At 41.8% G+C, this 13,403-nt stretch overlaps 1 protein-coding gene across 1 annotated transcript in view; it reads right to left on the reverse strand.

Moving 5' to 3' along the window:
* Positions 1-264: 264 nt before the first annotated feature.
* Positions 265-13,403, reverse strand: part of ago3a (argonaute RISC catalytic component 3a) — a 34,362-nt gene continuing 21,223 nt past the window's right edge. The window contains exons 8-19 of the mRNA XM_083989598.1: positions 13,193-13,340; positions 12,816-12,935; positions 10,159-10,302; positions 9,120-9,253; positions 8,277-8,461; positions 7,616-7,775; positions 7,314-7,404; positions 6,957-7,151; positions 6,627-6,761; positions 5,937-6,038; positions 5,210-5,409; positions 265-5,096 (exon numbers count right to left, since the gene is read on the reverse strand). Of these exons, the coding sequence (XP_083845724.1) occupies positions 4,988-5,096; positions 5,210-5,409; positions 5,937-6,038; positions 6,627-6,761; positions 6,957-7,151; positions 7,314-7,404; positions 7,616-7,775; positions 8,277-8,461; positions 9,120-9,253; positions 10,159-10,302; positions 12,816-12,935; positions 13,193-13,340 (1,723 nt within the window). The 3' untranslated portion in view covers positions 265-4,987. The remainder of the gene's footprint in view (positions 5,097-5,209; positions 5,410-5,936; positions 6,039-6,626; positions 6,762-6,956; positions 7,152-7,313; positions 7,405-7,615; positions 7,776-8,276; positions 8,462-9,119; positions 9,254-10,158; positions 10,303-12,815; positions 12,936-13,192; positions 13,341-13,403) is intronic.

Raw genomic sequence — 13,403 nt, forward strand, 5'->3', positions numbered from 1 at the left:
TCTCTTTGACTCCTCGTTTACGCTGAGGTCTGGATCCTCTCGTCCTCCTCCTGGACAGGAGGGAGGCAGAAGGGGACTGGAGGGACAGAGATCGAAACCTCTTGGCTATGTGTCTAAGTGAGAGTGGCAGTCTCTAAAGTGCTGTGCTATGTTTGTCATTCGTGGGCTGGGCTGTGTCACACCACGCTAGTGTCAGCTATGACTCCCACCCACCCCCCACCCCGGCCCGCCCGCCCCCCCACCCCCCCGACACACATTCTACTGTACCAACGACACCATTGGTCCAAGACACTAAATGCACTAGGAAGCGAAAGCTCAACCACAACCATATACTTGGCATAATATTCTGTTTCTATGTAGGCTTAATGTCTAGATACACGAGTTTGCATTGCCATCTCTATAAAATAAACGTGTACAGTGAGTGTGTGTGTGTGTAAAATGCAGCCATTCCTGCATCGCAACGTGTTCTTGTAAAGGAGATTCTGTTTCTTTGATTTTACATTTTTATCTTTCAGTTTACAGCACCATCAAGAGGAAAGGCACTTTCTGTGGACTTTTTTTCTTCTTCTGACTCCATTGCTACCTTCCACTGCAAACAGAGAGCAACCAAAATCAGGGATATTGATCGATTACTCAAAATGGAATACACCTTTACTTCTGTTTAAAAAAGGGCACGCTGACCTTTTAAAGTTAATTGTCGTTATTTTTCTCCACCAGACAGTTGTCACCACCCACTCTGTGGGTAAGATGTTTGCTCTTCAGCCTCTATAAAATAGACTTGTCTGTATTGTTAACAATCCTAATTTAGAGCCAAAGGCCACAGCTAGCTGCAAGCTGTGAGCCGAGTGTACCCTTTTTTTTTATTTCAATCCAATCTCACAAGTCATTTTAATAGATCTAGAAGGACAAACAAGACATTCCCCTTGCTATGGGACACAGATGTCCGTTGGGGAAAAATTGGCCAAATAAATAAACGTCTTTGTATCCCTTCAAGCGTTCACTTCCACAGACCCCAAATGGTTTTGCTCGTGTTAGGTCACTTCTCCACTGGCTAATATTTGCAAAGCAGAGCTGATGACATTTCAGTTGTAAGCGAGGCAAACACATCTGCTATGTAAACATGTGTTCAACTGCCCTCAAGAGTGTAATTTATACACAAACTGAACATCCATTACAGACAGCAGAGATAGCGAGTTATAAATGGATTCTAATTCTCACAATCAACCTTCAGACTTGCTCAACTTCCAACACGACCCGCCAAATACTGTCAAAGCCATCACCGATCAGCTTTGACTCCTTTCAAAACGCACACATACTTGAATTAATCGCAGAACCCACAATATCACAGCACATTGTCCTTCAGCTCTAATCTTTTTTAACGCCTCCCAGGGGAATCGGATGGGATTGTGCGGCCGTGGAATGTAGTCCTCTGGCACAGGGGAGTAAATGTTCAGGAGCAAAGGGGAAAGGGAGCAACAATAAGATTACAGGCTTTGTCACACCACAGATTTACCAGGAGGCCGACTCTTTGTATTTGTGGGCGCATGAAGAGGCTCGGGTAAGGAGAGGTGCAACAGAGGTTGCAATCCAATGTAAATCCCCCGGAGGCTTTAACACAGAGAAATGGAGAGCTACTACCCCATGTTAGGTTACTCTTTGACCACGTGTCGTTAAATTGGATCAACACCACCTCCAAAAACAACACGCCCCATTCCTTTTTCACTCTCCCTCTTGATAAGGAGCAGACGTCAGCCCGAGCTGAAGTAAGACACCTTGATACATCAACTGGCTCTTCTTCTATTCTCCCGTTTGTGATCACAATAAGGATGTAATGTCTCAATACAAAAACCTTTCAGAGTACAGTATGTTCATGTTTTCCCTCTTGAGATTCTCTCTTCTACGACAAACCATCGACTGTACGAACTTCAGAGAAAAAAAAACTAAACCAAAAAGGAGAGAAATAAGTGTTCAACATCTTGCAGCTTTTTTTTCCAAACATCAAAGCAAGAGGCGTTTAAAGTCCACATCCCTATCAATAACAGTATGACAGTCCAAACACACATCACTAGTTTTAACAACCTCACCACTGTTCACACATACACTATACGTTATACAGTGACACAAGAACAAGTCAACAGTCTATTGCAATAATAAAACTTTGTTATTATAACTTTTTAACCATTACTTATGATACATTTATTACTAAGATTAATAATTAGACTACATTTTTTTCTGTTAGCAAAAATAAGTGGTGTGCATTACATAATTCAAAATGTACAAATATACTTTCGATCTGGCTTTTTAAAAAGGCTTTCAGACACTAGTGATATCATGAAGGCTCAAACCCACTGGCTTCCACTGGAGGGCCGGCCTATGAGAGGCAGTCAAATGCAACAGCGGATGTAGGACCCTACATTATACCTCACTGTCCACGGGAACATCTTGTCAATGTACCATTTACAGGCTCTCGACGCCGACCATAACCCCCCAGTGAAACCCTAAATCTCGAGCTCCCCCGCGCCAACCGTAGCAGTGGGACCGTGTCCTGTCCTTCAGTGAGTGAGGTTTACTGTTTACTACCCTAACCCACCTGCTCGTATACAGTCTCGTAAAGAGGTTCAGCTTCAGATTCTAATTCAGAATAAGTAGCACCACGCCTGTGTTCAGCCCCGAAACACATGCTTCTTTTAGTGCAGATAACTTTTAAAAACACCCCCCCGGACGAGCTTCAGGTCATCGGCAGCACGGAGGAGCCAAGTGGTGACTGTGATCCAGATACATGCTTATTTTTAAATCAACTGTCAGCTGTACTTCCGCTGCCAGTGATGGTCACCGTCTTGACTCCTCTTGGCTCTGCTCTGAAGCCAGTCCCAGCTTTGGGCCGGTTACATGGACAGGAATTAGACCTAGTCCTGGACTTGGATGTCTACTGAAAGAAAAGAGTTTATTGAGAGAATTAGTTTATTATGAGGCTGACTCCGTGCCCATGAACCCGGCCCATTAGATACAAACACACTGTAGCAGCTGGATCCATATCTGGTGAGTATTAAGCAAAAGACAACTCGGCCTGCTTTGCTTTGAATGCTGTTCTGAAGCAAAGCCAACAGCTAACACTGCTGTATAGGCAAACATAATAAATATATTGATCTTCGGATGATTTGAATGAGATGTATAGAAAAGTCAGTAGACGGTTGTTGAGAAGAGTAAGAGGCATCAGGTGAAACGTTCTTGCTTCAAACTATCTTACTCTGTCCAATAGTTGGAATATGCTTTTTGATTCTTTGACCCACTGAAACAGGATCCTGTTAATAGATTATGCAGCTATCGACCATTTAACGCTTTAACTTCCACCAGGCACTTGAATACAACCTCTTTATGGCCTTTGGACTCCACTTTGCTGCTGTCAGGTGAAAAGCTTTGTTCTCCAAAATTCAAAAGGAATTAAGAAAATCAGCCTCATTAGCAAACTGATAATCAGGAATTCTGAAATTATGCCCATTGATGATAAAATATTCTCACACCACAGAGGCGCATAAAATCCTTCAAGTAAAAACATGAAAAAAAAAAAAAAAAATCACCAAAACTGCAGTTGCACCGTTGCTGCCCAATAGGAAGGGCGAACTCATAAAACATGCTGATCAATCATCTCACAAGAGGAGGAACACATGAAAGTGCTTCGCAAGTGGCAAACTATTCTCCAACCGAGGACCCTCACTTCCAAATGAAATGTGTAACTGTTGGGTTGTACAAGTCCCCTAAAATCCTCTTCCCTTCGTTCAACTGATTATTGCACTAGAGGAAACCATCGACGTGATCTCTGTTTAACCACCATCTCAAACTCAAGAGAGGGAAATGTGAGATAAAGCACTGAGGGAAATGAATGCATGACGAGGACTAAGATTAAAAACACAAGATTACATGTTTAAATGATAAAAAAAAAAAAAAAAAAGTTAGTCATAAAATATTTCACATAATGTACTGTAGAAGAGAAAAATGACAACCAGAATCAAATAACAGTGTTATACTTTAAATAAACTCATAGATGGCTGCAATTGAGCAATTGATATATCAGCCAATATAAACTGCCCCCTCTTAAAATGTGACAGCTGACTGCTAAAGATAAATCAAAACTGATCTGAAACCTTACAAGACAACAACATCAACTTGTTGTGACTTTAAGGGGGCATTTATACCTCGTTGCCAACAGGTGGCAGTGTGCTCAAAGGAACATGTTGCTCCATACATGTAACTGGTGATTTCTTACAATAGTGAAAAGTGATAGAACAGAGGCAACAAGAGGAAAGAAGAAGAAAGGAGAAAAATAAAAGTGGCAATTCAGAGGACCTCTGGTCCAATGAAACAACTATATTCCAAAAGAAATCAAACACCACTGACTGACTCCAGAGTCTGACCGTTCCCTCTCTGCTCCCTCCTTTTTAAAACACCAGGGAGAATCGACGACAAACTACAGTAAAACCGACAGAATGTAAAAGTGCTGCTGCTCAAACTGACTTGAGGTACTGTAGATGGCAAAGGAGCAGATTAGTGGATCATAACAACGACTGTGCCAAAGGAGAGGAAAAGTAAAAACAAACAAGAAAAACACCCACTAGGCCACGAGTAAAGGAGACAAACAGGAGAAAACAGATAGGAGGGGCGATGACTAGGGGGCCTGATGAGGGTGAAAATAAACTAGTTGGCTGGTTTAATATTGCATAATAGTGCTGAGTTTCTCTCTTGTTTGTTTTTAAAGCAGCGTTTGCATCCTCAGTCCAGTGTGGGGGTGCCTCCTCCCCTCCCTCCTCCCTGCTTTCCTCTGCACAGTGTCAGGTCCGGATTGACTAGGCGTGTGGGGGGGCGGGACTTGCACCTATGAGGACTCCTTGACTGGCAAGCCAGGCGTGCATGGATGCATCGGTGTGTGTTTTTGTGTGTGTGTGTACGTTGTGTGTTAAGGGTGGCAATGATTGGGGAGGGTTGGTGTAGCTCAGGCGAAGTACATGGTCCTCAGGGTGTCGTGGTGAATCTGAACAGCCTTGGCCAGCGCCTGTGGGTCCCGACCGTTACTCTGACCAGACACATGGCTGCCCTCGGCGCTGAAAGACACACAACACACACAAACACGCACACATAAAAGTTCAGGACCTTTTCAGCCACAGTTTCAAAGAAGATACCGGTGTTGGCTCTGCTCGCATTCTGCTCTCCTCACCTGTCATGTTCTTTGTCCACCAGATGGTAGCGGGCGCGGAAAGCCACCAGGTGGGCGTAGTAGGCTGGCGCGGGGATGGAGACTGAGCGGGTACAGCGCACGTACGTGTGGCACAACTGGTAGGTGAGCAGCTGGAACTCATCAGCGGTAAAACAATTGTCATCCCACAGTACATGGTAGTGGGAGGGCCGACTGGTGCCCTGGGAGAAAAAACAATTAAATCACACAATTATATTATTATGAGAATCAGATTCAAGATTCAGTGCTTCATTTCCTTTTTAATATAACTGATAGGAATCTACTTTGTTGAGCTCATACAAAAACAAAAAAATAAACACAGACCCTTTAATATCATACAACCACTCTGAGATAAGTCACATTACATAACAACAAGACAATAATTCAATGTCTAATATTTGTAATAATACATAATAATATTAATTTTATTTTTAAATAATTTTCATTTAAAAAAGCAAGTTTAAAATGACTGGCAACATGATTATCAAATCTCAGTCCTATTTTCTATAGCTTTATTTTGTAAATTTCTGTAAATGAGTGTGGATTATGGTTTGGATGTAGACTGTTTTGTGCAGTGGCTCCTTGATCTGTCTCACTGAATTCTGTTCTGTCTAGTTGAAACAATGCATTGCTTTTAGCGGAGCGTGAAGAAACACTGATGTAGTAGTAGGGAGCGGGCTGGGTAGAGAGGACAAGAAGTTGGTCTGACCTGTATTCCAGCGTGACTGCAGAGGTAAAAGTCAAATTCGTAGGGATGTGTGATGTCCGTATCCACGGTAGTACCAGCAGGAATGTTTCCACTACGTCCAACCTGACAAAAAGGCAAAGTGAAGGTCAGTCCCTGCTGATGCCCTTTGACTGTGTTTTTTTTCTGTTGTTCCGTCAAAACAGAAATCAACTAGAACAGAAACTGTAAGATGCAGGTAGAGGACAACAGAAAATAACACTTTTAAAGCATCAAATGAGATCAGGGGGTAAAAATTCTAATTGTTGAAAAAACGACTAATTGATGGAGCTTTACCAAGTGCTCCCAACCAACCAATTAAAAGCTTAATGGCCCAGAGAGCATAATGCTCTCTATGAGAAGTGTGTGCACTGAAAATAAGGTTGTTACTAGCCGAGTCTTACTCCAGGGGCCTTGAGTGCCACTCCAGAGCTCTCCGTTTGCACTGGGCCCTAATTCTTTAATCGAATGTAATTACAGGGGTTAGGAGGGTGAATAGTTCAATTGACAACACAAGGTAATTAAGGAGGCCGATTTCAAGTACTTAATGTGCTGCCACGGAGCATAATAAAGAATATGTACTAAAACATAACACACTGTAATGACTTTAATGTGTTCCATTGCTGTGTCATAGTGTGTGTCAAGTGTGTATTTGTGTGTGTGGTAGGGACTCACTCTTTCGTTGCGGTCAGCACAGAAGAGGCGTGTATGGTGGCGTTTTTGCACAACAATGTAGGTGATGCCTGGCTGGTACTCCTTCTCCAGGCTGATACAGGCCTCACGAATGGCCAGCAGCTCATAATACAGCACCTGAGGGAGCCGAGAAAGATTCACAACCTGGCACACAGCTACAGTACATCGCCAGTGTCCAACAGCAACGGAGCCAAAGACATTAACCAAACAGTTTGACTCACAGACAGAGTAAAGAAGATTCTGCCTCCAGCTTCCTCCTTTGGACACCGACCCGTCATTTTTGTGACAGAAATGAATAAAGTGAGAGCTGACCTGTCTGAACTGGCCTTCTGAAACTCCATCCCTGTAGAAAATGATCCTGGTGGGTTTGTAGCGGGTTGACTTGTAGAATTGGATGAGCAGCTCCCGCACCATAGAGGCAAGGTCTTGGATGACCTCCTGCCTGGGCCTCTGGACCCGCACAGTGGCACAGTACCTGCTGGGGTGGGCGTCCATACTGCCTACCACCTGGAAGACAGACACAGAGGAGAGGATCACATGTAGCGTGAGTGAGGGGCGGCAGTGACAGATTGTAGGGGAAGACGGAGGAGTGTGGGAGGGAGTCAGAGAGATGAGAATTCAGATACAGATGCCAAACAGGTGAGAGCGTCAGGTGGAAAAAACACTCACTGCTGCAATTGAAGGCTTCTTCCCATCTCCTGCAGGTGGATGTGTGACATCTGCTCCCAAGAAGATAACTGGCTGCTGAAACACTGAGGGTCTGTTGATTGAGAGACATAACAAAGACATTTAATTTTCTGACAAAATAAACCGTCTTCTTAAACAGAAGCGTGTGTTACTACAGCAATTCCTCTGTACACAACATATATAAAAAATGTAATTTCTTCAAACAATTTAAGCCGCTAAAAGCCATTCAATCAAATATAATGAGGGCATTTCCTTTCATGAGAGAGAGGGAGAGCATAACTGACCGTTGATGAGGCACCAGGATGTTGTTGATGCCTCCCAGCTTCACGTTGATCTTGAGGCAGAGGTTGGAAAGAGTCTGAGGTGACGTCTTCACCACGTTCTTCACCTGAACACACTGGGTGGCCATGCCCAAGAGGGTGTCCCCCACACGCTTTACCTCCGCTATAGGAATAAGAAATAAAAAACATATTCAAAATCTTAAAATATGTCATCCTTGTAAAAGCAGCATACATTATGATGCTGATGTCACTTTTCAAACTCTAGCCCTCACACTGGAGATTTAGGAAAACAGTGGATTATTCAGATCATGCTCAGTTATCTAATTCTGATCTTTTCAGGTAACAAGTGTGAAAGAATTTCTCACATTGTTAAGACACAGGAGAGCAGCCATACAGTACATGCAAATACTCTGAAACACAGATTTGAAATTTTCTGTCTCACAGTCTGAGAAAAAATAAATAAAACATTGAAAACATAGTAAAAAGGAAAGAATATTCACTACTAGAGAGTGCAGCATACTCACTAACAATACATTTGGGTGGGACAAGGTGTAGAGAATAATGCACCAGCACTACCCCCAGAATAGTTTCCACACAGTGTTGACCACAAGCATATCTCTGGACCCTAATATACATAATATTTATTTTTAAGGCTTTTTCTAACCATAGACAGGAGTCTTTCCGGGCAGGATGACGATGATGAGCTGTAGTCCGGCGTAGGTGTTCTTCAGGTGTCTGAACATGGGCTCCACACTGTCCGCTCCCTGGGCGTATTTACAGAAACATGGCTGGCCCTGGATGGGCATCCCAGCATCCTTAGAGATCTTCCGCAGCTGGTCAGTGAAACCCCTACAACAGGAAGGAGAGGGTACACAGTCAGGAGAATGATGCTGGAAAAGTTTAGTAAACATCTGTTTTAAATGAATCAATTCACAAAGATTTTTCATCAAAAAATGTTGGAAAAACTAATTTAGAAAATTGGAAATAATGTTGTTTAGTATTAGCCTTGTTGGCATTATGTCACGTAACACCTGGAGTTTAGAAATCTTGCTTGAGTTTTTGAAGTTCCAACTTGAGTCGGAACAGATTTCTTGAGTCCATTTAGGTTTAAATTTCTTTTTCTTTTTGACTCATAAACAAACAGCTCTAGGATTTAGTTGTTGTTTTTTTTAAAATTAACATCTGACCTCTATAACTAGTAATTATATAAAATAAAATAGTATCAAGGCTGTAGAAACATAATATGAAGATATGCTACCTTTTTTGAAGTTATTATCAGTTCAAATCAGAATACAAAGTTATTACGGAGACAGAAAACACAAATAATCATCTCTATCATTTCTGCACTGAGAAAGGTAAAACTAGCCAGTGGTTTGAGTAGTAATATAATGAATGTCTTTTAAAGTATCATGGATACACTGGTCACTGTATGCACAGTGGTAACACAGTCTCTGAGAGGACTGTTTGAAGTGTTACGGGGGGAAAGACCATTAGTAAATGATCATACTTGAGGATTTCTTCCCGACACTGCCTCTGTGTGGCGAAGCAGGCGATGGCCCACATCTTGATCTCCACCCCGGTGTGGAACTGCTTCCCTCTCATGTCCCACACCCCATGGCTGGGCGTGGCTACAGTGCGGTTCTGAAACAACATCGCAATCTCACCACATGTACTCATGATCATGTGTTCATCCACATTCGTACTGTTCGTTCGCACGGACTCACACTTGAGTAGGCACAAACAAGTGTGCACACACTCACATACGTACTTTTATTTTCTTAAAAAAAAAAACCACCGCAATCACACACACACTCTTCATGCACACCAAGGCTTATTAAGACAGTTTTTTTTTTGTAAAAAAAAAAAAAAGACAAACAAACAAAAAACACACACACACACAATTTCTCTTTGAAATTCTAAGAAATGTGCATTTGCACAAAGGCATGTTCTCACCAGAGAAACATTTAACTTTCTAGACAAATAACAAAATATCACCAAATGGTTTTGATGTGAACCTTGGATGATACAAAGCTTGGGTGATGCACCATGTGTTGGGACTGTGATGGATGTGTGTATGATGATCAGTGCAATGTACATAATGGCATAATAGTTCTCTGTAATACACATATGAAATGTACAATAATAAAGGTGTGTCTCTGCAGAGATGTTTAACGGACGGATGTTAATAAACTCTGTGATTCAGTCTCAATAAGCTGCTTCTTATGGACATTTCTTAAATCCACCTCTTATTAAGTTCAATGAGATTAGACAAAGTCTGTCTAATGCTATCTAATCACAATTTAGGTATTAGTCCCATTTCAAGGCCAATTAAGGAATTGTTGTTTGCATTTTATTTTAAAGGTGGAATTAAAGTTTGCAAAATTGAGACTCAACCACAAAAAAACAAGCCAACAAAACTGACACCATGAAGTTCAAACAGAAGCCAGTGAGTTAGTTCCCCCTTACAGACAGTGGAGTAGAGGCTGAGGAAGGGGAGAGCGTGTCAGACAAACAGAGAGAATGGGCGTGATTTAAAGGAAGGGTACCATAAAGTGCTCTGTGCTCACCCTGCCGCCGTACTGCAGCATGGGGGCGGGTAGCACTCGCCCCGTCACGTGGGCCATCTCGTCGCGCACTTTGAACTGGAATTCCTGCACAAACGGGTCCGCCTCGTAGTTGGCACTACGCACCTGCAAGGGAGCACAAAGGGGAGAATGGACACAACATCAGGCTTAGATTGTTGGCGTAAAGATCATTGCAGGGCTGAAAGAGTTACCTGATCAGTCAGAGCGGCTTGTTTTAGTTACAGGAAGTGTTTGACATTGGGGGAAAAAAAGCGTATTTGCTTCCTTGGCAACAATTTAATGGGAAGACTCTCATTATACATGTGTCCGTTAGTATCAGGTTACAGCCAGCAGCTGCTTAGCTTAAAGACTGGAAATAGTAACAATCATCTCTAAGGCTCACTAATTAAATGCTGAATCTTATTTGACTATTCCATAGAAAAAACATTATGTAAAAACATGGCAGGCCGTTCAGTCTTTATGCTAAACCTAAATAAGCAGATTTTGTCTGTAACATTAAACTGTACGTATTTGCGCGGAAGAAAATGTTCCTTTGAGTACACCAGCTAGATTGAGCTGTTGTAGAAAACAGCTTCTAAGATGTTGAAGAGTGCTGTAGGGCAAAACTTAGTAACACAGACCTAATTTATAGACCCAGGCCAAAAGTGCAGCAGCAGTTCAGTGAGCATTGTATTAAAAAATATGATCACTACACTGCTTGCTGCTGTGCCAAGTGCTTATGCTATCATGTTTTTTCAGCCTATGCTTGTTATCCTAATGAGTCACTGTTCTTCTCTACTCTCTCTGGTGTATGCATGGGTTTTTGTTTTGTATTACTATTTTTTCCCTTTTAATCCAGCTTCTCTTTTGCAGCCACCATGTGCATTGTACTCATGATTGTCTAGTATGTTGGTGGGCAGAGAAAATGAAATGACAAATTGGTGACATGACACAGAATGTTAGGTGCCAGCCCCGTAATGCAACACGACCGTAAGCACAGGGTAGATGATCAGCCCAGCTGGCTAGATATCCAAATGCATTACAGAATTCATTATGTAGTTCTGACAGACACTGCTTATCTGCTGGTTTTATCCTTTGCTGCCTTTCAGCCTGCGCTGTTCCACCCACACTGCCCTGTCACTTTTAAGCAACACTGTTTCTAAATGAAAACACCACCGCAGTGATGTCGACAACAATTTCCTGTGAGCAAGTCCAGTCATTTTCCCCCTGAGTGAAGAAACAGGGAGACGTGGTGATACGGTAATACAGTAACAGGTACCAAATGTGCGTTGCTAATGTGATGGTGGTCAGAGGCAGCCAGTGCACAGTCTGACATAAACAATACGCTGCCAACACTGCAGCAGACTTACACACGTTAAAGTCGTTACCACTCGCGCGTTTTGTTGACCCAAAGTAGACCTGCCTTGTAATTGTTAAATGCGATGGCCAAGCATGCACACATGCCTCTGTTAATTATATAAAATGAATATCTGGATGAGGTGATTACGAAACAAGCAATTTGATATCATGATGAGCAGCATGGCAACAAGCTGTTGACAGACCTAGCAACACAGGCATTTAATAAAGCTGTTGTGGTGTGCTGCTCTAACATCAATGGCAGCTTGTTAAAGTGTATTATATAGTTGCTCTGATTTCATTATATCATACATCCATAATACAGTGACTTTCTTGCTCAGATTTTAGCCTCAGTAGTAGCATTTGTCCTTCCCTCGGACTAGCAAACAATAACCCTTAACAATGTTTTTAAATTGTGTCCTTCATAATATAAACTTTATCTAAACCCACAGTATAAAATGATACTCTGCCAGATAAACACATTTAAATTGAAAAATCTGATTAGAATGGTAATTGTGTTTTGTTTTCTGCAGCTCTCTACACTTTCACATCTATTTAAAAAGACCATTTATAATCATAACACAATTATTATATCTATTGAATTTTCAAGAGCATTTAATTAAAAGCAAACAAATATCACAAAATGTATAGTACGTTGATGCTAGGGAATATTTGGTAACTTATTAGCATAGGAGACAAGCAATTCATCAGCAAATACCACGGCCATTTTTTTTTCCACGGGTCCCTCAATTCCAATTTATTTCCAAATAATTGCCTTAGAAGTAAGAAAAAGAAGAAGAAGAAGAACTGTGTAATCTGGTGATAATTACAGGTAATAAAAAATATAGTGATCAGTGAGTACACTTCCAGTTATCTAGAAAAACAAATCTAACATAACCTTGAGCCTTTTATTCAGAGGACAGCGGGTGAGCTAAACATTAAAAGTCTGAGATGTGTCCACAGATAGAATCTCGGCATGAATGAAGATTGTGCCAACTGACATAGGGCTCTAGGTGAGTGCACCCTGAGTGAACTTCTCACACTCACAATCACACCTACGGACAATTTAGAATTTCATATCAACCTACTGTCATGTCTTTGGACTGAGGGAGGAAGCTATATTCTTTGTGTCTACTTTTTACGATAAGAATCAATTATAAGTAAGTAATATAAGTTTAAAGTAAGGAGTCATCTATATCACCAAATGCCATTTGAGTCATTAAATATGGGTCTGTGAGGGTGACAGAAGAGACCTTGATTCCGCAGGTGTCTCTACAACTCACCAGCCTGCTGATCTCCTCTTGTCTGTCAGGTGCAGAGCGAGCTGTGGCTTTGATCATAGTCGAGGTCTGATTATCTGTCAGCTTCTTGATGCATCGTTGACCAGCTACAATGTTACACACCTGCACGGAAACAAAGGCAAAAGTTTGAACAATGCTTTGGGACATGCATTTTTAATCATTTCAATTGCTATTTAGCCAGCAAAAGATTTCTCCTGGAAAAAAAGGTCCTTTTCTTCAGCTGCTAAATATTTATACAGTTGATACACAGACACACCTGGGAGCTGCCTCCTGGCACTACACATTTCATTGTGTTTGGAGTTATGTTTAATATTAGAGCTCATAACCAAGAGAAATGACTGAGGAATGTTTTCTCTCACCTCCAGGGGCAGGTAGGTGTGTTTTTGCTCCTGGCCAACCTGTAGACAGGGCAAATGTGGGTATTTAAGCTGGAGGTTGTACTTCTCCCTGAAGTACTGGGCTACAGTACGCTCTACAGTCTGGCCGTTTTCCAACTGTAGAGGGAACCTACAGAGAGAAAAAACATTTAATGTCAATACCAAGCTTTGTAACCACTGACCTTAAAAGCTT

The sequence above is a fragment of the Trachurus trachurus genome (assembly GCF_905171665.1).
Source record: "Trachurus trachurus genome assembly, chromosome: 16".
NCBI classification, from domain to species: domain Eukaryota; kingdom Metazoa; phylum Chordata; class Actinopteri; order Carangiformes; family Carangidae; genus Trachurus; species Trachurus trachurus.